Consider the following 20,215-nt stretch of genomic DNA (forward strand, 5'->3'; position numbering starts at 1 on the left):
CGCTGGACACAGAGAGAGGGAGTGAGCTCCCAGAGCCCCACGGGGCCCCTTCAGGCGCGGCCAGAAGCCAGCATTTTCAGAGCCTTCGGAAATATTTGAGACCTGGAGGAAAAAAATTGCTATTGGCTCCTGAAACCCAAGACGAAAACTGCCAAACCTAAATTAATAAGCGTTTAATGAGATGTCTGCAAAACATAATATTATGTCAAGAAGCTGCAGCTCAACTCAACGCTTATATGACTCTATATAAATATAATAGATTTAACTCGCAAAAACAAAATGAATAATTCATTCCAGCCCAAGTCCAAATTCTAAAAATCCTTCTGCATTTTGTGGCAGCGAGGAAATCATGTTTAAATTGGGGTGAGGGTGCGTGTAGACGGTGGGGCCTGACGCAGGGTGCTGGAGCCTCCGAAAGTCAGTTTCCCTGCTGCGTTGCGGCTGGGCCGCGGGGCTGGGGGCGGGGGCGGGGCCGGAGGCCGTGGGCGGGACGGCGGGGCGGGAGACAGTGGGCGTGGCCGTGCTGGTTACGGCGGGCGGGGCAGGGGACGCTAGGAACCCGCGGGAGTGGTGCTCGCTGCTTGGCCGCCAGGTGGGGAACTACAAACGGACCGTGAAGCGCATCGATGACGGCCACCGTCTATGCAACGACCTGATGAACTGCGTGCAGGAGCGCGCCAAGATCGAGAAGGCGTACGGGCAGCAGCTCACGGACTGGGCCAAGCGTTGGCGCCAGCTCATCGAGAAAGGTGCTCCTCCAGGCTCACATCGTGCGCGCCCCCAGGCCGTCACCCGCCCCCTCGGTCTGGGTCCTGGGAGCCCTGGCTACTTGCATGCACCATGCCCTGCATCTACCAGCCATAGGACCTTTTCAGGCGCTGTTCCCTCCTAGATCAAACCAGGCCTACCTGTTCATCTGTATTTTGTACAACTTTAGGTTGGATTTAAAAAAAAGCAAAACACTTTTTATCTTGAAATAATTCAAACTTTGTGAAAGCTGCAACAGTAGCACAGAGAATTCCTACACACCCTTCCCCCAGACTCACTGGCCCCACGTTTGTTTTCTCACCGACTGTTTATTGATATGCATGTGTTCCGAACCTTTTGAGAGTAATCTGGAGCCATTATCCGTTTACCCCTAAATTCTTCATTATCTCCTAAGAACAAGAGCATTTGCTTATGTAACCAGAGTTCAACTACCAAATTTGGGACATGAATACAGCTCACACACACATTTACCATAACAATTGTGCTTGCTAGTCCAGGATCTAGCGCAGTGGCACATTGCCTCTACGCATCGTGTCTTCAGGTTCCTTTCATCTAGAACAGTTTCAAGTTGCGGTTTACATATACTTGTTCATGTTATTCTCTTGCAGTATACTCTAAACCCCATGAGAGCAGGGGCTGGGCCTGCACCACCTAGCACAGTGCCCTGCACAGAGCTGGTGCCAGTACACAAACAAGTCAATGTGGAATGACTGGTCCCCAGTGGCCTCCTGGCATTTGTCACAAGCTTCAGCTAACATTCCTAGAGCACCTACTGTGTGCTTGGCTTACAGGGTCCAGGCTGCCCCCCTCTGACCCCACTCTGTGGGGCTCACACGCTGACGGGAGAGATAAAGAGGAGGGAGGTACAGGTGCAGATACTGTGAGAAGAATGCAGCGAGGGCTACAGGCCATGGCAGGAGGGCAGAGCAGTCAGGGAAGGCTTCCTGGAGATAGTGGTTGATGTGGGCCCTAGAGGATGGGGCCATGTAGAGCAGAGGAGGGCATTTCTGTCGCTATGGCAGGAAGGGGAAAGCCTCAGAGAAGGGAGGTGTGAGGGGGGCCTCTGGGCAGGGGGCAATGAGGTTCCTGTGACCTATTGCCACTCCCTCAGGCCCACAGTATGGCAGCCTGGAGCGGGCCTGGGGTGCCATAATGACGGAGGCAGACAAGGTGAGCGAGCTGCACCAGGAGGTGAAGAACAACCTGCTGAATGAGGACCTGGAGAAGGTGAAGAACTGGCAGAAGGACGCCTATCACAAGCAGATCATGGGTGGCTTCAAGGAGACGAAGGAGGCTGAAGATGGCTTCCGCAAGGCCCAGAAGCCTTGGGCCAAGAAGATGAAAGAGGTGCTCAGTGGGTGCTGCCACGGGTGGGGTGGGGTGGGCCCGTCTGATCAGAGGGTGCTGATCCCAAGGAGGGCATCTATGGATGGGTGGGCTGGGCACTGCCCTCCGGGATTGTGCCCACAGGGGAGCAGCACTGCCTTCCAGGAAGAAATATTCACAGATGGGTGGGCAGTGCCCATTGGGTAAGGAGACCCATGGGCAAAAGGGCACTGTCCCCAGGAAAGAAACTAGCAGGGCAGACGGGCACGTTGACCCCTGGCTCCCCAGATGGAGGGGCCACTGCACTGCCTAACAGGGGGGTATCTGCAGGGGAGCAGGCAGTGCCAAGCAGAGACACAGCCACAAATGGAGGAGTGCTGCTCCTGAACACCTGGAGCCAGGGCCTGCATCCCTTCTGGCTCTTAAGAGTGTGGGCTCACAGCTCCCAGGGAATGGGCAGGGGAGGAGTTGATGGATGACCATGTTTGCTGCTGGTCACAGATGAAAACCCTACTCCCTATTCCCCCCTCCCCACAGCTGGAGGCAGCCAAGAAGGCCTACCATTTGGCTTGCAAAGAGGAGAAGCTGGCCATGACACGGGAGATGAACAGCAAGACAGAGCAATCGGTCACACCTGAGCAACAAAAGAAGCTGCAGGACAAAGTGGACAAGTGCAAGCAGGATGTGCAGAAGGTGCTGGCGGGCGGGGATGGCAGCAGGATGTGCAGAAGGTGCTGGCCGGGCAGGGATGGCAACAGGGGGTCTGGGGTCCCCTTGCAAAGGATGGTGGCTGGGAGCTGTAGGCCTGGCTAGGTGTCACCCTCTGTCCATTCTGGTGCCCACAGACACAGGAGAAGTACGAGAAAGTGCTGGAAGATGTGGGCAAGACCACACCCCAGTACATGGAGAACATGGAGCAGGTGTTTGAGCAGTGCCAGCAATTCGAGGAAAAGCGGCTGGTCTTCCTCAAGGAGGTGCTGCTGGACATCAAACGGCACCTCAACCTGGCTGAGAACAGCAGGTACCTGGGCATAGCAAGCACTGAGGGCACAGGCACAGCCAGCAGATGGTGTGACTGGCATGCAGGGCATCCCAGCCCTACATCATAGTGACGGGAAGAGGAGGCAGAGCTGCAGGGGTCAAGAGGGATGAGGCTTCAAACACAGGGGCTGTTGGGTGCAAGATGACGCACACTGGGTACTCTAGAAGTACATGCAGGGTGATGGGTGAATGGCTAAGGTGGAAGGGAGAAGGGAGTTCACCGAGCATGCCCGGAGCTGCTTCTTGCAAAGGCCACATGATTCCTGGCCGGGCAGCATGCCCAGCACCCTGCTTCCCTGAGTGGACTCCAGCCCCTCACCAAGGATGAGAAGGGGCCACAGTGAATCTGTGCCCTCCACTTCCCCCATTTCCCTGAGCACAGCTACATCCATGTGTACCGTGAGCTGGAGCAGGCCATCCGGGGGGCTGACGCCCAGGAAGACCTCAGATGGTTCCGCAGCACCAGTGGCCCCGGCATGCCCATGAACTGGCCCCAGTTTGAGGTGAGGATATGTGGGGATGGGAAAGGGAGCCTGAAGAGGCTGAGTCCCCCAGCCTGACTGCTCCACTGGCCCCACCAGGAGTGGAACCCAGACCTCCCTCACACCACCACCAAGAAGGAGAAACAGTCCAAGAAGGCAGAGGGAGTGGCGCTGACCAATGCCACTGGGGCAGTAGAGTCCACATCTCAGGCTGGGGACCGTGGCAGGTGAGTGCCTCCTGTGGAGCTTCCTGGGGCCAAGAGGGACCCACACTCTGGGGCAGCTGAGTTGTGCTTCAGAAGACAAGAAATAGTCTAGATCATAGCAACTATGTCTTCTCTCTAAAGGAGAGTGGTAGTTCATCACTCTAAAGCAGCGGTCCCCAATCTTTTTGGGACCAAGGACCGGTTTTGTGGAAGACAATTTTTCCACCGATGAGAGGGGGGTGGTTTTGGGATGAAACTGTTCCACCTCAGATCATCAGGCATTAGATTATCATAAGGAACGTGCAACCTGGATCCCTCGAATGCGCAGTTCACGATAGGGGTTTGCGCTCTTATGAGAATCTTAACGGCGCGGCTGATCTAACAGGAGGTGGAACTCGGGCGATAATGCTCCCTCGCCTGTCACTCACCTCCTGCTGCGCTGCCTGGTTCCTAACAGGCCACGGACTGTCTGCAGCCCCAGGATTAGGGATCCCTGGTCTAGATCATAGGAACCAAGCCTCCTCTCTAAAAGATAGTGGTAGTGGATCCTTCTAGAGCACCTGCTGTGTGTGGCGCGGTTCAAGTGCGTAAATATTCCCGTTTTACAGATGGAGAAACTGAAACCCAGAGAGGTTAAGTGACTTGCCCAAGGTCACATTGCTAGTTAATAAACCTCAGAGCCAGATATGATGCCCAGGAGGTCTGACTCCAGGATCCTTGCTCTTAATCATTAGGTGGTACTCCTCCTCCCAGATGAAGACTCAGACGTGCCCTGGGGTCCCCTTAAATGCCCTCTCCCTCTTGGGCTGAATAATAACGCAAATGGTCCTGCATTTAAACATCTGTTTAAAGAGCTCATGAGGGTCACCCCTCCTATGTGGCCAATCCTTGCTCTAGACTTGGTAGAATTCAGGGTCAGAGCTCTGATTAGGAGGAGTGGTTAGCCCTCGGGGTGTGATGCGGGGAGACATTGAAGCTGGGTCCTCCCTCCGCGTCTCAGTGTTAGCAGCTACGACAGAGGCCAACCCTACGCCACCGAGTGGTCAGACGACGAGAGTGGGAACCCCTTTGGGGGCAGTGAGGCCAACGGGGGTGCCAACCCCTTTGAGGACGACTCCAAGGGAGTGCGCGTGCGGGCACTCTACGACTATGACGGCCAGGAGCAGGACGAGCTCAGCTTCAAGGCCGGTAGGTTGGCTGGGCGGGACAGTGCCTGAGCAAGGCTTGGGCCTGGATTGGGTGTGTGGTGGGGCAGGGGCGGTGCCTGAAAGAGAGACCTGGGCCTGGATTGGGTGTGTAGTGGGGCAGGGGCGGTGCCTGAAAGAGAGGCTTGGGCCTGGATTGGGTATGTGGTGGGGCAGAGGCAGGATTTGAAGACGGGTTTCATGGATTTGCAGGGAACTAAATGGGGCGTGGCCTGGGTTGTAGGCGTGACCTGGGCCCAGGGTGGGAGTGGGGGCAAGATTTAGATTGGTTGGTGCCAGGGGCGGAGTCAGAACCTGAGAATAGTGCGGATGCGAGGTCTGATTTTGGGGGCGGACCCGACACCCAGATTAGGTGAGTGGCTGAAGTAGGCCAGGACCCCTATGCCAAGGGTGGCATGTGAATGTTGGCATGGAACTGGGGCTGATCTCCAGGGTCAGGGCCTAAGAATCTAAGACCCAGTGCAGTAACCGGGAGGGGGTTATTGGAGGGCTCCCCTAGCGACTGGTGTGTTGAGGGAGGGGCAGCCTTCTCTCTGAGCTCCACCCCCCCCACCCCGTGTTCTTTTTCCTAGGAGACGAACTCACGAAGCTGGGCGAGGAGGATGAACAGGGCTGGTGCCGTGGGCGGCTGGACAGCGGGCAGCTGGGCCTCTACCCTGCCAACTACGTGGAGGCTATCTAGAGGCCCTCCCTCCATACTCCCCTCACTCCTCCCCACTGCCTCCCCTCCCCTCCCACTCTCGTCTCCTTCCCCTCGCCATAGAGTTCCAGACATATTTTCCGATCAAGCTTTTATTTTTTTAAAAGTCAAGACAGAACAAAACAAAGTATACAGAGACAGAGCATTTGCAGGGCCACCTGGAGGCTGCGGTTCTGGGGCTTGGGATGATGGTCCCAGGGTAGGTAACAGGCTTAGGACTTAGCCCAACATCACAACATCTGCTCTTTAGGTTCCACCAAAGAGACTACTGAGCCCTGAGAGATGTCGCCTGACCCTTCCACCCTGCCTCACTCCCTCCGTCCCACTCCACTCCAGGCTGCCGGCACCTGCGCCATTCCCTGGCCTGGTTTCCTAACCTTTTCTTCCTCCCCTGCCCTGCTTCCCTTCCTCCACCACCTTGCCCTCAAAGGCCTCCTCTCCAGACCTGAGGAAGGGAAGCTTCCCCATCTTTAGTCTTCCACTCTACCCCGGGGAGCATCCTTCTGCTCCTAGCTGTGTCCCTTGGGCCCAGTGGGACTGGAGGAGGAACAGTCACCCTCCTCCCCGCTGGAGGTTCCCAGGGGTCCCCCAGACATGAAAGAGGGGTGAGCTGGAGGAAGTCATGGTGTCACTGGGGTACAGGAGGGTGAATGAAGGGCACGCAGGCTCTCAGCCCGGGTTGTGCCAGCCCTCCCAGCCCCAGGCCCATCTGAGGGACCAAGACCCTGTTACCCAGGCCCTTCTTTCCAGCCATCAGCACTTTGAGCATCGGCTCTTCAGCAGATCCAAACCCCCTCAGCAACTTGCACAGGACCTGTCCCCTCTCATAAGTCCCCTGGCCTAGGGTGGGGACCCCCAAACTGATGGCAAAGCCAGCAACAGTAGCAGCCTCCTCTTATTTGCTGGGGAGGAGGTCATCTTGTCCCCCTGGCCCCCCACGCTCCCTCCATGTCCATCCAAAAACCATAAAATCACTGGGTTCCACATCAGCCTCCATGAGGCCAAGCCTTGTACCTGCAAAGCTCTTGGCCTAACCATCTCTCCTCTTCTCTGACCTGCCTGGGGAGCCTGCGAGGGCCCCATGGGTGCCTCCAGCCTGAGACATCAGGGGAGAACCTGCAGCTGAGTTTGGCAGAAAGGAGGAACCCTGGCCCTCAAGAGGAAGATAGTCACATCATGTCTTTCTTCCTTGTCCCCACGGCCCCCGGAACAACATTTCCCCTGCTGGCAGTCCTTCCGTCTCTTCAAGCCTGGGTCAGAGTGAAAGGACCTTTGGGGGTGGGTGGAAGCAAAGGGCCCAGCTGCTGGTTGGTGAGCAGTAATGCCGGAGTGCTAGGTACCAGCCTCTCCCGCACGAGAGGGTACGGGGGCTTGGGAAGCAGACCAGGGTTGGACAAAACCCCATGAGGGAGGGGAGCTGGAAGAAAAGTCTCTTGGGGACCTCTGGGGCAAGGAGCTGAGAAGTCCTGCAGCACCAGGTGAGACTTGCTTACGGTGGATGCCACTTCTAGGCCTCTGGACCGCAGATGCCCTCCTTCCTCCTGCACACCTGGCCTCCTGGGCCTCCAGGTAAAGAGAGAGAGCCAGCCCAGCCCTGTTCCCCCTCAGTCCTCCTTTGCTCTTGCTGCTTCTCCCAACAGCCCACTGTTAGGAGGTAGTAGACCCCAGCCTCAAGGTTCTGACCTTCTCCGTGTGGGCACGGAGGGTCCTGACACTCTGGCAGGGGCCTGAGCTGGGGCAGGCCTCCCTCAGGGCCAGGGGCGATGGCATCCCAGGAACAGGCAGACCTCCTTCCTGCTGCCAGCACCCCCTTCCTTATCACTGTCTGGTCTCTGGGCCTTGACTGCAGCCTGAGATGAGCCTGAAGCCAAGATGAGCTGCCTCAGAGCCTGAAGCAAGCTTTTGGAAGCCTGAGATGTGTCCTGGGCTCCTCAGAGCCTGAAGCAAGCTTTTGGAAGCCTGAGATGTGTCCTGGGCTCCTCAGAGCCTGAAGCAAGCTTTTGGAAGCCTGAGATGTGTCCTGGGCTCCTCAGAGCCTGAAGAAAGCTTTTGGAAGCCTGCAGTCCTCCAAGCTCCAGCGCAGAAGTCTCTCCAGCCTTTCCCCAGGCAGGAGCTGGGGTAGGGGGCGTCTGTCCCTCATCACTTACCTTGGAAAGGTGGGAAGCTGGCAATCTGCATCTTGGGGCCTGGGCTCCCCCTCTCTGTGCCAGCGGCTTCCCAGCACCTGGGGAGGGGCTGCAGCCCCAGCTGGACTCCAGCCTGTCCCTCTTAGCACTCTAGCTGCCCACTCCAGGACAGGGACTCGAAACCCCCTCCATCCTGAGCAGCCACCTCCAGGGCCCTGTTTGGGACCACTCTCTCAGTCCCCAGGCTCCTCAGGGCTCCAGAGCAGGAGGGTCTCCTACCTGGAAGTCCCCTTGAGCTCCAGGGCCCAGCCCTACCTGCCAGTGCTGGTGTCAGGGCACTCAACACCGAGGGTGGGGGCCGCGCCCCTTGCCATGCCCACGGCCTCCTCCTGTAGCCCCTGCCCGCATCCTCGATGCTGCACGGGCCCGCCCTGGCGGGGCTTGGCGAGTAATGTGTTTTGTCCCGAGTTAACCACCGTTCTGCGGCCTGGTTCTGTAAGGAACCAGGGCTGCCCCACCACCCGCCGTCTGCCACCCTAGGCTTCCTGACCCCATTAGTTCCGACACTTGTGAAACTCCGAGAAGTGCTGTGGTCTCAGCAATGCACCTGTTTTGTACATGATTGTGTAATTTAAAGGTATATAAATACAAATATATATATATATCAGTTGTGATTGTATGACTGTGGATAAAATCCAGAACTGTGTCAACCTGGCTGCGCATTGTCATCTTGAGTCTTGTGCGCCTTCTTCAGTCCTGGGGGTTTCTGAGCCCTCTGAGAGCTATTTGTGGTTGGGATGCAGGAGGGTAGGGGTGGTGCCTGAGCAGGGCTGGGTGCTGTCCTGGCCGACCATCCATAGACTGGGCCACTGAGGCCTGGTCCCTTCGCCCTGCAGGGGCCTGGGTCTTGTCTGGACTGGGGAGGGTGATACTGGAGGCTCCTGGAGCTCTGGCCCATTCAGGTTCCGGGTGCCTGGTGACAGGCCCTGACCAGGAGAGCTGGGGCATTCAGGGTTCCACACTCATGGATTAAGAGTGAATGAAGCTCTCAAATAGGTTTTGCTTTTTAAAGCAGAATTCTAAAAATGATCGCTGAGGCCCGTGGTTCCTGGTTGTCCACAGTGCCAAGCTCCCTGTGTGGTGACGTTGGGCCGTGCCACACCTTCCTGCACCCAGCCTGGCTTTGAAGGCATTTCTGTGTGGGACCCGTGGGAGGGCTCCTTGGGGAGAATTTCTCAGGGGCATAGGCAGGACCAGAGCTCTGGGTTCTCAGCTGTTCTTCCAGCCCCAGGCCCAGCTCTTGCTCCAGCTCCCTGACTCCCCCTGCACCCCAGCCTCTGGGGATCTCTTCTGGGGCAGTGCAGGAGTCCAAGGGCCAGTCCCAGTTCTGCCATCAGCTCACTGTGTTCCCACCCTCACCCGGGTCTCAGCTTCCCCAGTCTGGTGAGATGTCTCTCTGAGGGTCCTCTGGCCCTGGCAGCCTGGCAGGGCCGTCACACAAGCCCATTACTCAGGACAAATATACCCCAGCCCCTCCCTGACACCCCGTGCCCCAGCCTCAGCGTGTGCCAGGCAGGGAAAAAGGTTGAGATGGAGATTGAAGCTATCAGCCACCCCATCTTCCTTACTCCTCCAAACCTACCTCCATGTGAAGCCTGGTTTCAGCCAAACAGAGAAATCTTCAAATAAAGACAAAAGGTTGTTGTATCGTCTTATCTGCACAGGATGTTCCATTTAGTGATGGGGAGCCCTGAGGGTGGGGCCCCCATGGAGAAGGGTCAGCGAATACCCAGCCAGGTGGGGTTCTGCTGGGGAGGTGTTTGGAGGAGGGAGAGGAATCTGCAGGTCGCTGCCAGCTCACAAGGTGTCACTGGATGGGCGCGTGCCTGCCAAGGTTCATGGGCAGGGAGCTGCTTCACCCGGGCCCCCACATCTACCCTGTCCAGAGCTGCTCCAGCTTTGTACTCCCAGCCTCTACTGCCCATACCTATCCTCTTGTCCAAACCCTGACTGAGATCTGAGGCCCAGGCCCAGCCGGGGACAGACAAGCAAGTGGCTCCAGGGACTCAGTCAGGAGCAGGCCAGGCTGGCTGGAGACAAAACCAGTTCAGCAGAGCCTGGTTCTGGCCAGGGTCCCAGGCTCCCCCCGGCACTCCTCCCTCCAAGGCAGTGAGAGACAGCAGGGGCCCAGCGAGGCACAGGCCTGGGGCAGGGCCCCCTCCTCCCTGCAGTGCAAGCCCAGCTGACAGATGCCAAGGTGCTATTTGCTCACTGCTAGGAGCAAACTTTCTTCTGGACAACAAAATTGCTGCGGGCAGAAGGCAGCAGTACAGGGTAGCATTTAACCCTTGGTGGTCTGGGTGGTGCTGGCTCCCCTGCTGTTTCCTGGAAGCCAGGCCTCAGAGGATAAGGGTGAAAGAGGACCAAGGGTGCTGACCAGTCAGGAAGCCGGAGGGCTGGAGGGGCAGAGAGGGCCCTGTTCTTGTGGAAAGACAGGTATGAGTTATTCTGTCAATCAGCTGTGTGACCATCAGCAAGTCACTGAAGCACTCTGAGCCTCGGTTTCATCATCTGCAAAATGGGGGAGGAGCCCCTACTTCATAGTTTTGTTGGGAAGATAAATGACAAAGCACCTGGCACACAGTAGACCATAAGGACACTGAGCCGGGTGATAAATGTGAGGGAAGTGGGAGGAAGCTGGATGAGTTGCTTTGCCCAGGAGAGTGGGTGGCAGGTCCTGGTCACCCCCAGCATGCCCACAGACACCAATGCACACCCTCTTCCATCATGCATGGTGGTCTCACACCCACTCACAGGAGCTCACATTTTCACAGATGGTACTGCTGAGGCCTTCAGGAAACAGAAACGGGAGCTGACCAACCTCTCTTCCACCCTGTTAGCTGCAAAGCCCTGCTCTGCAACAGAGCAAAAGGATGCGAAAGATACCTTCCCCATTCGGGTCCTGCATGAAGAACCTCTTAACACCAGCCTTACCACCCGCCTCTCAGCCCGAACAGGGATAGGGAAGATAAGGTAGCTGTTCTAGTCCCTCCTTGACTTTGAAGCCTCACTATCTCTCTCCCAGAAGCATCTACCAGTCAATTATCCCTTTCCCTTTAGGCTCAGCCCAAAGCCACCTCCTCCAGAAAGCCTCCCTTGACTACTCCAGGCCCTGTGACCACAACCACATTTGACCATTGATGACCTCGGGGCTGTGCCATTCACTGCACAGACACTGGGGACATGTCAGTTCTCTAGTATCTTTATTTTCCATTCCCGGGGGCACTCCCAGCTCCCTAACTCAGGGGTGCAGATGTCTCCCTGCACCACGCCAGGTGTGGTGGGGATTGGGAGGCAGGGGGATGGAGCAGAGAGAGCCCTGGACTGCCTGTGGCCTTCGCTGAGTCACTGCCCTTCTGTAGGCTCTGCTCTGGAAATGCTGGGGTCAGAGGCAGGTGGAGGGGTCCTTTGTTGAGGAGCAGCCCTGGCTCCCTCTGTCCTCCAGGGGAGCAGCTGGGCCTGAGGAGGAAGCACCCCTGCCCTGGGGTCCCAAAGGCCCCAGAGGGCCCAAATCCCCCTGAGAGCAGCGGGCCGCCCCTCCCTGACCTTGGGCTCTGGAAGGTCAGAGCAGCAGAGCAGACTGCCCATTTTCCCCCAGCTCAGGGCCTGGCTGAGGCAGGGCAGGCAGGAGGGAGGCCCCTGAGGGCGGGTTTCAGGCCCTGGGCCAGGCACTCAGATGGGGTGCACGAACTGGTAGACAAGGCGCTGGGAGATGTCTGGTTTCCGGATGATGCCCTTCTTGTAATACTGGCGGATGGAGCGGCTTAGCTTGTCATAGTTCATGGCGGGACGATTCTTGCGGATGCCCCACAGCCGGGCCACCTGGGCTGAGTCCTCAATTTTGAAGATGCCTGGAAGAGTAGGAGGGCCCCGAGAGAGCCAGCGGTATGAGTGAGTCGGCAGGAAGGAGAAAGACGCAGACCACCAGGCCAGCCTCATGGCGAACCAAGAGACCCCGTGCAGAGGCCTCCTTCTGCTCGGGTGGGGCGGGGTGACCAGGGACCCGAATGCTTACTCCCAAGGTGCAGTTGCGGTGAGGGTAAAGAGATGTGTGCAAAGCAGGTGCCACAGGCCCCAGTGAATGGCAGAGAATACTCTGGAGTCACAAACCTCCTGGCACAGGTGAGTCTGTGTACCTTAGTGGGTTCCCTGGGGCCCTGCGGGCCTGGCCCTTGCCAGCCCCTGCTCCTGTGTGGGGTTTGCATGCCCTAATCCAAAGTCCTGTGTGGCTCCCAGCAGTGCCCACGGCTCACTTGGCAAGAGCACTCCTCCCCCATTACAGGTGTCCCTGTAGTTCCCAAGCCTGAAACAACATCTTTGCTATTCCCAGGCAGTTTTGACCTGCGCAGCCCTTTCTGGCGGGATTAATTAATACGAGACGGTGGAGGGAGAGTCGATTCGGAGCTCATTCCAGGAGCTGTGCTGTACTAAGCTCCTAAGTGAGACAGAGTCTAGCAGGAGACAGATATGGACACAAATTGCACACAGACCCCCCAGGGCCATCTCATGAAAGCTGCGTATTTGGCATCCAGGACAAAGGTGGAGATCAGCTTCACCCCCTGCCCGCCCCTGCCCCCATGCACAGTGCCTGGCAGGAGCCCCCACAACCTCCATGCTCACTGGCCCTGCAGTGCCCCTTGGGCACCCTGCTCACCCTTCTCCTTGTTGAGCCACCTAATGAAGCGGCCATAGCTGTGGGGCTTGAGTAGCAGCTCCTTGAGGAACTGCCACAGGTGGATGGGCTGCCCGGAGCATGACGAGTCCACCTCGCTGTCGGTCCAGCTCTCCTCACTGGTCGAGGCTGGGTGGCCAGGGAGGGTGGCAGTGAGTGGGAAGGGGAGGCCAGTCCCTGCTTCAGTGGCAGCCACCCCTCCACCCCACCCGAGCCCCCGCCCCCGCCCGGCCCCTGCCTGGCTCACCGCAGTAGTGAATCGCCCCAGGTGAAGTCCGCTCTTTCATCCAGGCCGCTGCAGGGCAAGGAGAGGGGGTTGGGGACCCAGGAGAGGTGGAGGAGGGGAGGCGTTTGGGTGGGACTGTGGGGCCACAGGAGCCCCTTTGTGGCTGGGGGTTGCCCCTGAGGCTCCCTGCCACAGTCCCTGCCTCCTGCCAACCTGGGGAGGCAAGCTGGTTACAAGAAGCTGCTTCCTGGAAGAAAATTCAGGATTTCAGAGCTGGGAGGGGCCATAGAGGGCTTGCATGCATCCGCTTGTTCAGATGAGGACATCTGACATGGGGGCTTGCCGGGGCTGGGGCAGGGCACTGGTCTCTGACAGGGTCATATGAGTGGGCCCTGCTTCTTACTCCTTGACTCATTGAGCAGGCACCATCTCCTCCAAAGCACCCGGCCCTGTGCAGGCAGCAGTGGGTGCCCAGTGAGATTGAGACAGTTTAGACACTCAGGGGCTGACATGCAGCCATTAGAAACTTAGGGCAGGCCGGGCGCGGAGGCTCACGCCTGTAGTCCCAGCACTTCAGGAGGCCAAGGTGGGTGGACTGCTCGAGCCCAGGAGTTTGAGACCAGCCTGGCCAACATGGTGAAAACCCGTCTCTACCAAAAAATACAAAAGTGAGCAGTGTGGTGGTGCACCTGTAGACTCAGCTACTCAGGAGATTGGGGTGGGAGGATCCAGTGAAACCAGGAAGTCGAGGCTACAGTGAGCTGTGACTGTGCCACTGTACTCCAGCCTGGGCAACAGAGTAAGACCCTGTCTCAAAAAACAAAAACTAAAATTAAAGCAGGGCCGCTGTGTACAGACTGACAGGGGCAATACCCAAGACATACTGTGGTGTGCAGAGCAGTGTAATACTCTGCTACTATTTATGTCAAAAAAAAAAAAAAGAAGAAGAAGAAGAACTGCATATATGTGTATGTGCTTGAATATTCATAGACTTTCCCTGGAGAGATACTCAAGAAACTGGTAAGAGCGGTTGCGTCTAGGGAGGGGGTTGGAAGCTGGGGAGCAGGAGGGAGAAACTGTTTATGGTACACTACTTTTCACTATGGTCTATTTTATAACATGCACATTTATTACTTATTTAATAAAAAAACAAACAAACAAACAAAAAACAAGGAAAAACAAAATTTTAAAAGGAAAAAGGACTTCCTAGTGTCCACGGCTGTCCCCAGCTCTGACACCCTGCATCCTCACAGTCTGACTTCTACCTTTTAACCTCCCAGGTGCTCTGTCCCAAAGCTCTGGGGCCTTGACCAGGACTGGGAGTGGGTTGGGGTGAGGAGTGCACCAGGATCCAGGAGGCAGCTGAAACTGGGGCTGAGATTCAGAGTGGAGTCCAGCTGGGGGCCAAGGGGCTGCTGCCCCAGCAGAGGGCAAACGCCTGGCCAGCATCTTGTCCCTGGCTTGGAGCCTGGGAGGGGCTGCTCCCACCCACGCCACATCCTACCTGACTTCCAGATGTCCAGGTGGGCGTGCAGCACATCCCCACCCAGGGGCGAGCGCTGGCGGAACTGCTCCTCCGACATGGCGCACAGCTCCTTGCCCGCCAGCTCCTGGAACGCCTTGCCCACGGGGGGCAGCCGGTATTGGTGCTCTGTCCACAGGAGCCACTTCTGCACATTGCCGGGACTCCAGTCCACGGGATCTGGGCAAGAGGCATCCCCTCAGCTCAGGGGCGGCCTGAGAGCACCACCCCAAATATGGCCCCCCCTGCTGTGACGGGGCACCCACGGGAACCTGTGGCCTGAAACCTTGTACTCCTGGGGGTGGGGGTAGGTCAGCCCCTGAGGGCCCCTGTGGAAGTGGGTACCCAAGAAGAGAGTGGGGCGAGAGGAAGGAACCAGGGCCCTAAAAAATGAACTTGGTTCAGGGCAGGGTAACCTGGTGCATCTGTACTGCCCGCCTCACTCAGGCCTTGGGTCCTCCCAGATCCCTCCAGCCTCTCCAAAGGACCTTTCGAGGGAGCCCCAGCCCCGGAGGGACAGTGACACTCTACCGGAAACGCCTGGGCTTCTCCATCAGGTACTTCTTGCCTTTCCCAAACCCCTCAAGGAACCAGAGAAACACCTATCTGGGAATTAGTCTTAGAACCCCACCATTCCCTCCAGCCCCTGTATCTTACAGATGAGGAGACTGAGGCACAGGGCACTCTATCCCCTTGTCCTCCAGGGAATAAAGGGCTGGACACACAGGAGCTGCTCCGTGCACGTGTTAAATAAGTAAATGGCAGGGCACAGGGTGGTCATGGGGCAGCCACAGGCCCCAGAGGCCAGGTGGGGAGCCCTCGGCTAGGTCCTAGATATCCCCCTGGGGTGCTCCCCTGGGGTGAGCCTCATAGGCCTACAGGTGGGGGATAGGCTGGTGGGCATGGTCACAATAAGGCCTCCAAGTAAACACCATGGTCCAGCCAGTGTCCTAGCTGAGTGACCTGCAGGCTGGGCTGCCCTCACTTAATAAGCCCGTTTTCCTCCCCGAGGTCAAAGCCATTTGTTCCTGTTCCCATTGTTCAGGGAGCAGGGCCCTCCCTTCCCTAGTCCTGTGGGTGGGGAGGAGGTCTGTGGGAGAACTCCTGGAGTCAGCCTGGCATGGGCATTGGGAAACTGGAGGACTGGGGCATCGGCAGGAGCAGCTTCAAATGAGGACATCAACGGGGCAGCTTTGGGGCCAGGGGCCAGGCCTGAGGAATGCGTGAAGACCCCTGCTTCCCAGGGAAAGGTGCACAGAGTTGAGTGCTGCAATGTCAGGGCCTGAAGACCGAGGGACAAGGGTCAGGCCTGCCTGAAGCTGGAGAGGTGACGGCAGGACAGAGGACTAGAGACTCAGCAGCCCCACCGCCCACAGCATCAGCTCCATAATCACGCCTTCCAGGTCTGGCTGACAGACACATGTATGCCAGGCCCTGGGAGGTCCCCTCCTCATCAGGGCCTTCCATCCCACCAGACCAGTGACACATTTCTCTATTTATTTGTGATCTGTTTCCCTCACTATAATGTCAGCCCTACGAACACAGGGACTTTGTGTTCTGTTCACCACTCAATTCCCCAGTCCTAGAATAAGGCTTGGCATATTAGGAACTGCTTTTTGGCCCAGAGAGGTAGCTCATGCCTGTAATCCCAGCACTTTGGGAGGTCAAGGCAGACAGATCACCTGAGGTCAGAAGTTCGAGACCAGCCTGGCCAACATGGTGATACCCCTGTCTCTACTAAAAATACAAAAATTAGCTGGGTGTGGTGATGGGCACCTGTAATCCCAGCTACTCAGGAGGCTGAGGCAGGAGAATCGCTTGAACCCAGAGGCGGAGGTGGCAGTGAACTGAGGTCATGCCACTGCACTCCAGCCTTGGTGATAGAGCGAGATCCTGTCAAAAAAAAAAAAACAGAGGCCGGGCGCGGTAGCTCAGGCCTGTAATCCCAGCACTCTGGGAGGCCGAGGTGGGCAGATCACGAGGTCAGGGGATGGAGACCATCCTGGCTAACACGGTGAAACCCCGTCTCTACTAAAAATACAAAAATTAACTGGGAGTGGTGGCGGGCGCCTGTAGTCCCAGCTATTCGGGAGGCTGAGGCAGGAGAATTGCATGAACTCCAGAGGCAGAGCTTGCAGTGAGCCGAGATTGTGCCATTGCACTCCAGCCTGGGCAACAGAGCGAGACTCCATCTCAGAAAGAAGGAAGAAGGAAGAAGGAAGAAGGAGGAAGAAATGCTTCTTATTGAACAACTGTTTATTGAGCATCAATTATGTTCAAGGTGCTATCCTAGCATCTGGGGATGGAGTGAACAAAACACATGAAAATCCCTGCCTTTGTGGAGTGTACATTCCAGTAGAGGACACAGAGAGTGAGCGAGGTCAATAGATATGGTGCAGCACGACTGAGGAGAGTAAGTGCTGAGAGGAAGCAGGTGGGAACAGGACGTAGGCGTGTGGGCAGAAATTTTAGAAATTTTTCTTCTTTCTTTTTTCTTTCTTTCTTTTTTTTTTTTTTTTTTCCATTTTTTGTTTGTTTTCTTTACCATGTCCTGTGCTCATGGGCAGCAATTTTAATGGAGGGGTCAGGGAAGGCCTCAGACGGATGGTGCCATCTGAGCCAAGACCTGAAGGAAGTGAGCCACGCAGATATTTGGGGGAAGAGCGTTCTAGGCTGAAGAAGCAGCAGCGTAGTGAGTGTTGTGGGAACAAAGAGGCCAGTGTGGCTGGAGCAGAGTGAATGAGGGGAGAGCGGAGTCCAAGAGGAGGTGGGGGGGGCACAGAGCTTGAATTCATATCATTCAGCACCTACCAGTGGGGACACTAGGCTGGCATGGTTGGGACACTAGAGATGGATAGAAACCTTCCCAGCCCTGGCTCACAGCTGACTGTATAGAAGTGCCAGCATCCCTGAAGTTGCCCGTGGCTGGGCCAGAGGTGGCCAGAGTCCATCCAGCAGTACCCCGACCCACCCCAGCGACCTCAGCCTTGCCTGCAACCCCGCTTACGGAAGCGGGCACAGGGAGAGGGCTCACCTGCGGTGATGTTGAGCAGCTTGCAGGCCGTCTCGATGTCCTTGAGCACTTCGCCCACCACCATGGACTGCACCTGCTCCAGCGAGTGCTCCTCCAAGGTCAGCCCGCCGGGCGCCAAGTCCAGGCTGCCCCCTGGGGCTTGGCTGTCAATGACCGGGCACTGCTCAGGCTCCTCAGGCGGCTCCTCCCTACTGCTGGCCCCAGGCACCTTGGCTGCCCAGCTGCTGTCCTCGGAGTACAGCATGTCAAAGTAGGAGAGGTAGAAGGCGGACAGGCCCTGCTCGGGCGTGGCGGGTGGACTGGGACTCCAGTCCCGTCTCTCGAGACCCACTGCCCCTGCTGCCACCTTCTCCAAGCCTGTCCGCGACACTGTGTCGGGGGGCAGCAGGAGGTGGCTGGGGGACACGCTGCTCAGACCCGGGCTGGCGCTGCCCATGCCGCTGCTGTTCGGGCTGGCGGCTGTGTCTACGGAAATGAAAGAGGACTCAGGTTTGACGGCTTCTCCATCCCTGTGGGGGCCGCTAAGCTGGTTATGGGGATGAGGGGCCCTGTGGACAGTGGGCTGGGCCTGGGACAGAGTTCGGGGCTTCCGGGTCACTGGGCAGCCAGGACATGGTTGGGCAGACAGGCCTTCTGTCTGGGAAAGACAGCGAGGTAGGAGTGGGCGCAGGACTGGAAATGGATCGCTCCCTCGATCCCCAAGGAAGCCAGGCTGGCTGGGAACAGCAAAGCTCCACACATACTGTGCTTAAAACAGCCTTCTGAGGTTCCTGACCTCATTCAGCCCTCACAATGGAAGGCATGATTGCCCCATTTGGCGGATGAACAAACTGAGGTGGGGACAAGGGGCCCTCAATGTCCACATCTTTCCTGCTGTAGCAAAGCTTGTTTTTCTTCTGCCCTTGACAAGGATAGGAGTGGAGGTGGCAGGCAGAGGCCACCATCCTAAAGGTGGCCATCATCTTCACCAGCAGGGGAAAGAAGAGAGGAACAAGGCGGGGGTGTGATGGGGTAGAAACCCTTCCACACGCTGGGCAGTTGGCCAGCCCTTGCCCTCCCACGGGGCTATCTGGGGGATCTAAGTAAACTCAGCACTCTCGAGGTGGCCTCTGAGCAAGAGCTCACGGGTGTGCGTCTCCCCATACCCTGGGTTGGTGCATGGTACCCACCTCCCCTTATCCTCCCTTGGAAGGTGCTGCCCCCAGGGCCCCTTCCAGCTCCCAGAGCCCTCTACTATCCCCGATGCCTGGAGGAGCATGTGGCCACCCGGAGGCAGTGCCACATGCCAGGCTTTCCAGGGGGAGCAGCGGTGGTGGCGAGATGGGGCAGGGCTCCAGGAAACACCTAAAACCCTTAGCAACTCAGCCACCTGCTCCTCACTGCTGCCCCAAGGCCCTCCAGGGGGAACCATCTGGCCTCTCAACACAAGCAGTCAGAGGCCTTGCTCCCCACGGGTTCCCCAAGGGCTGCCCAGGCCCTTTTCCCTGAACCCCCATCAGAGTGCACAGTTTTGGTGAGAAGGGGGACTGGAGAGGTGCGCAAGCACTGATACCCCAGGATATTCTGGGATGGTAATGATGTGGGGACCTGAGACTTAAGAATACATCAAGACAGGCCTGGCGCAGTAGCTCATGCCTGTAAGCCCAGCACTTTGGGAGGCTGAGGCGGGCGGATCACCTGAGGCCAGGAGTTTGAGACCAGCCTGACCAACATGGTGAAACCCCGTCCCTACTAAAAATACAAAAATTAGCTGGGCAGGTGGTGGGTGCCTGATTCTCCTGTCTCAGCTACTCCGGAGGCTTGAACGCAGGAGGTGGCTGCAGTGAGGCGAGATCGTGCCACTGCACTCCAGCCTGGGCGACAGAGCAAAACTCTGTCTCAACAACAACAACAACAACAACAAAACAAAGAATACATCAAGCCAGAGGCAGACGATTACCAACAGATATACACTCCTAATAATACAGAGAACCAGTTAGGGAGGAGGAAAGGAGCAGATCAACCTGTTAAGGGCAAGTTAATTTGTGTCCTTTCTCAAGGGTTATTTATATTTTCAGGTGGTGGTTCTCAAAATGTGCTGTCTGGGCCAGCAGAACCAGTGCCACCTGGGAGCTTGCTAGAAACCTGGATTCTCAGGTACTTCAGAACCACTGAATCAGCAGCTCTGGGGGAGACTCTGCAGTCTAGTTTAACTGGCCTCTGGGTGATTCTCACGCATGTTCAAATTTGAGGATCTCTGCTTTAAAGGCAACTGGCCAGTGTAGGGGAAGGCTTTAATCAAAGCACTGAAATCCTCTCTAAAGGCCCTACTGGGACAGTGGGCGGGGAAGGGGGCTCCCTGATCCATCTCCAGTTACCAGTTACCCTGTGGGACTGACCCGCACAGCCTCCGTATGCAGCTGGCATTTGCTTCTGCAGGTGGGACAAGGGAAAGAAGCCAGTTTGCAAGACACCTCCACTTCGTAGGGCCACAGCTAGCCCATTTAATTTCACACAACTGAGAAAATGACATCCCTTCCCCCTGGATAGCATAGTTTGACGAATGGAGCCCGGGTAGAATTTCAGCTCCCTCTGCCCACCCTCCTTGTACAGTGCAACCTTCCCAGTGTTACATGGCAGCCCTGCAGCTTCCTGTGGGGGAGAAAATGCCAGCAGGAGGGAAGGGTGTTCCCTTTGATTTCAACTCTCCCATTCAAGGGCTCCTTTAAGTGACAAGGAAGGAAAGGTCAGGGTGGGGTGGGGTGGGCAGAGACCAAGGCGGGGCTGGGGATGTGGGGGACAGAGGGCAGACCTGGAATCATGTCAAGTCCTTCTGTGCAAACACTCGTGTGTGCTGTGGGCTCACAT

General features: G+C 57.1%; 2 protein-coding genes across 4 annotated transcripts in view; one reads left to right on the forward strand and one right to left on the reverse strand.

The window, feature by feature from the left end:
• The window catches only part of PACSIN1 (protein kinase C and casein kinase substrate in neurons 1), a 67,883-nt gene extending 59,362 nt beyond the window's left edge, over window positions 1–8,521 (forward strand). For all 3 annotated transcript variants that reach the window (XM_073005927.1, XM_007972889.3, XM_007972888.3), the window contains 8 exons: window positions 593–749; window positions 1,880–2,115; window positions 2,632–2,787; window positions 2,940–3,115; window positions 3,518–3,638; window positions 3,717–3,844; window positions 4,824–5,011; window positions 5,601–8,521. In XM_073005927.1, coding sequence (XP_072862028.1) covers window positions 593–749; window positions 1,880–2,115; window positions 2,632–2,787; window positions 2,940–3,115; window positions 3,518–3,638; window positions 3,717–3,844; window positions 4,824–5,011; window positions 5,601–5,710 — 1,272 coding nt within the window. In that variant the 3' untranslated portion in view covers window positions 5,711–8,521. The remainder of the gene's footprint in view (window positions 1–592; window positions 750–1,879; window positions 2,116–2,631; window positions 2,788–2,939; window positions 3,116–3,517; window positions 3,639–3,716; window positions 3,845–4,823; window positions 5,012–5,600) is intronic.
• A 137-nt stretch (window positions 8,522–8,658) lies between these two features.
• SPDEF (SAM pointed domain containing ETS transcription factor) lies at window positions 8,659–20,162 on the reverse strand. The gene is made up of 5 exons (XM_007972881.3): window positions 17,369–20,162; window positions 14,317–14,514; window positions 12,834–12,881; window positions 12,569–12,715; window positions 8,659–11,765 (listed from the first exon to the last, which is right to left on the reverse strand). The coding sequence occupies exons 1-5, from the start codon at window positions 17,802–17,804 to the stop codon at window positions 11,587–11,589; spliced, it is 1,008 nt and encodes a 335-aa protein (XP_007971072.1). The 5' UTR covers window positions 17,805–20,162; the 3' UTR covers window positions 8,659–11,586.
• Window positions 20,163–20,215: the final 53 nt, after the last annotated feature.

Source organism: Chlorocebus sabaeus, chromosome 17 (assembly GCF_047675955.1).
Source record: "Chlorocebus sabaeus isolate Y175 chromosome 17, mChlSab1.0.hap1, whole genome shotgun sequence".
NCBI lineage: Eukaryota > Metazoa > Chordata > Mammalia > Primates > Cercopithecidae > Chlorocebus > Chlorocebus sabaeus.

Coding starts and splice junctions, on each gene's coding strand:
- SPDEF (XM_007972881.3), bottom strand. CDS start 17,804: ATGGGCAGCGCCAGCCCGGGTCTGAGCAGCGTGTCCCCCAGCCACCTC. Junction 14,515..17,368: donor GCTGCTCAACATCACCGCAG/GTGAGCCCTCTC, acceptor CCTCTTGCCCAG/ATCCCGTGGACTGGAGTCCC. Junction 12,882..14,316: donor CCTGGACATCTGGAAGTCAG/GTAGGATGTGGC, acceptor CTTGCCCTGCAG/CGGCCTGGATGAAAGAGCGG.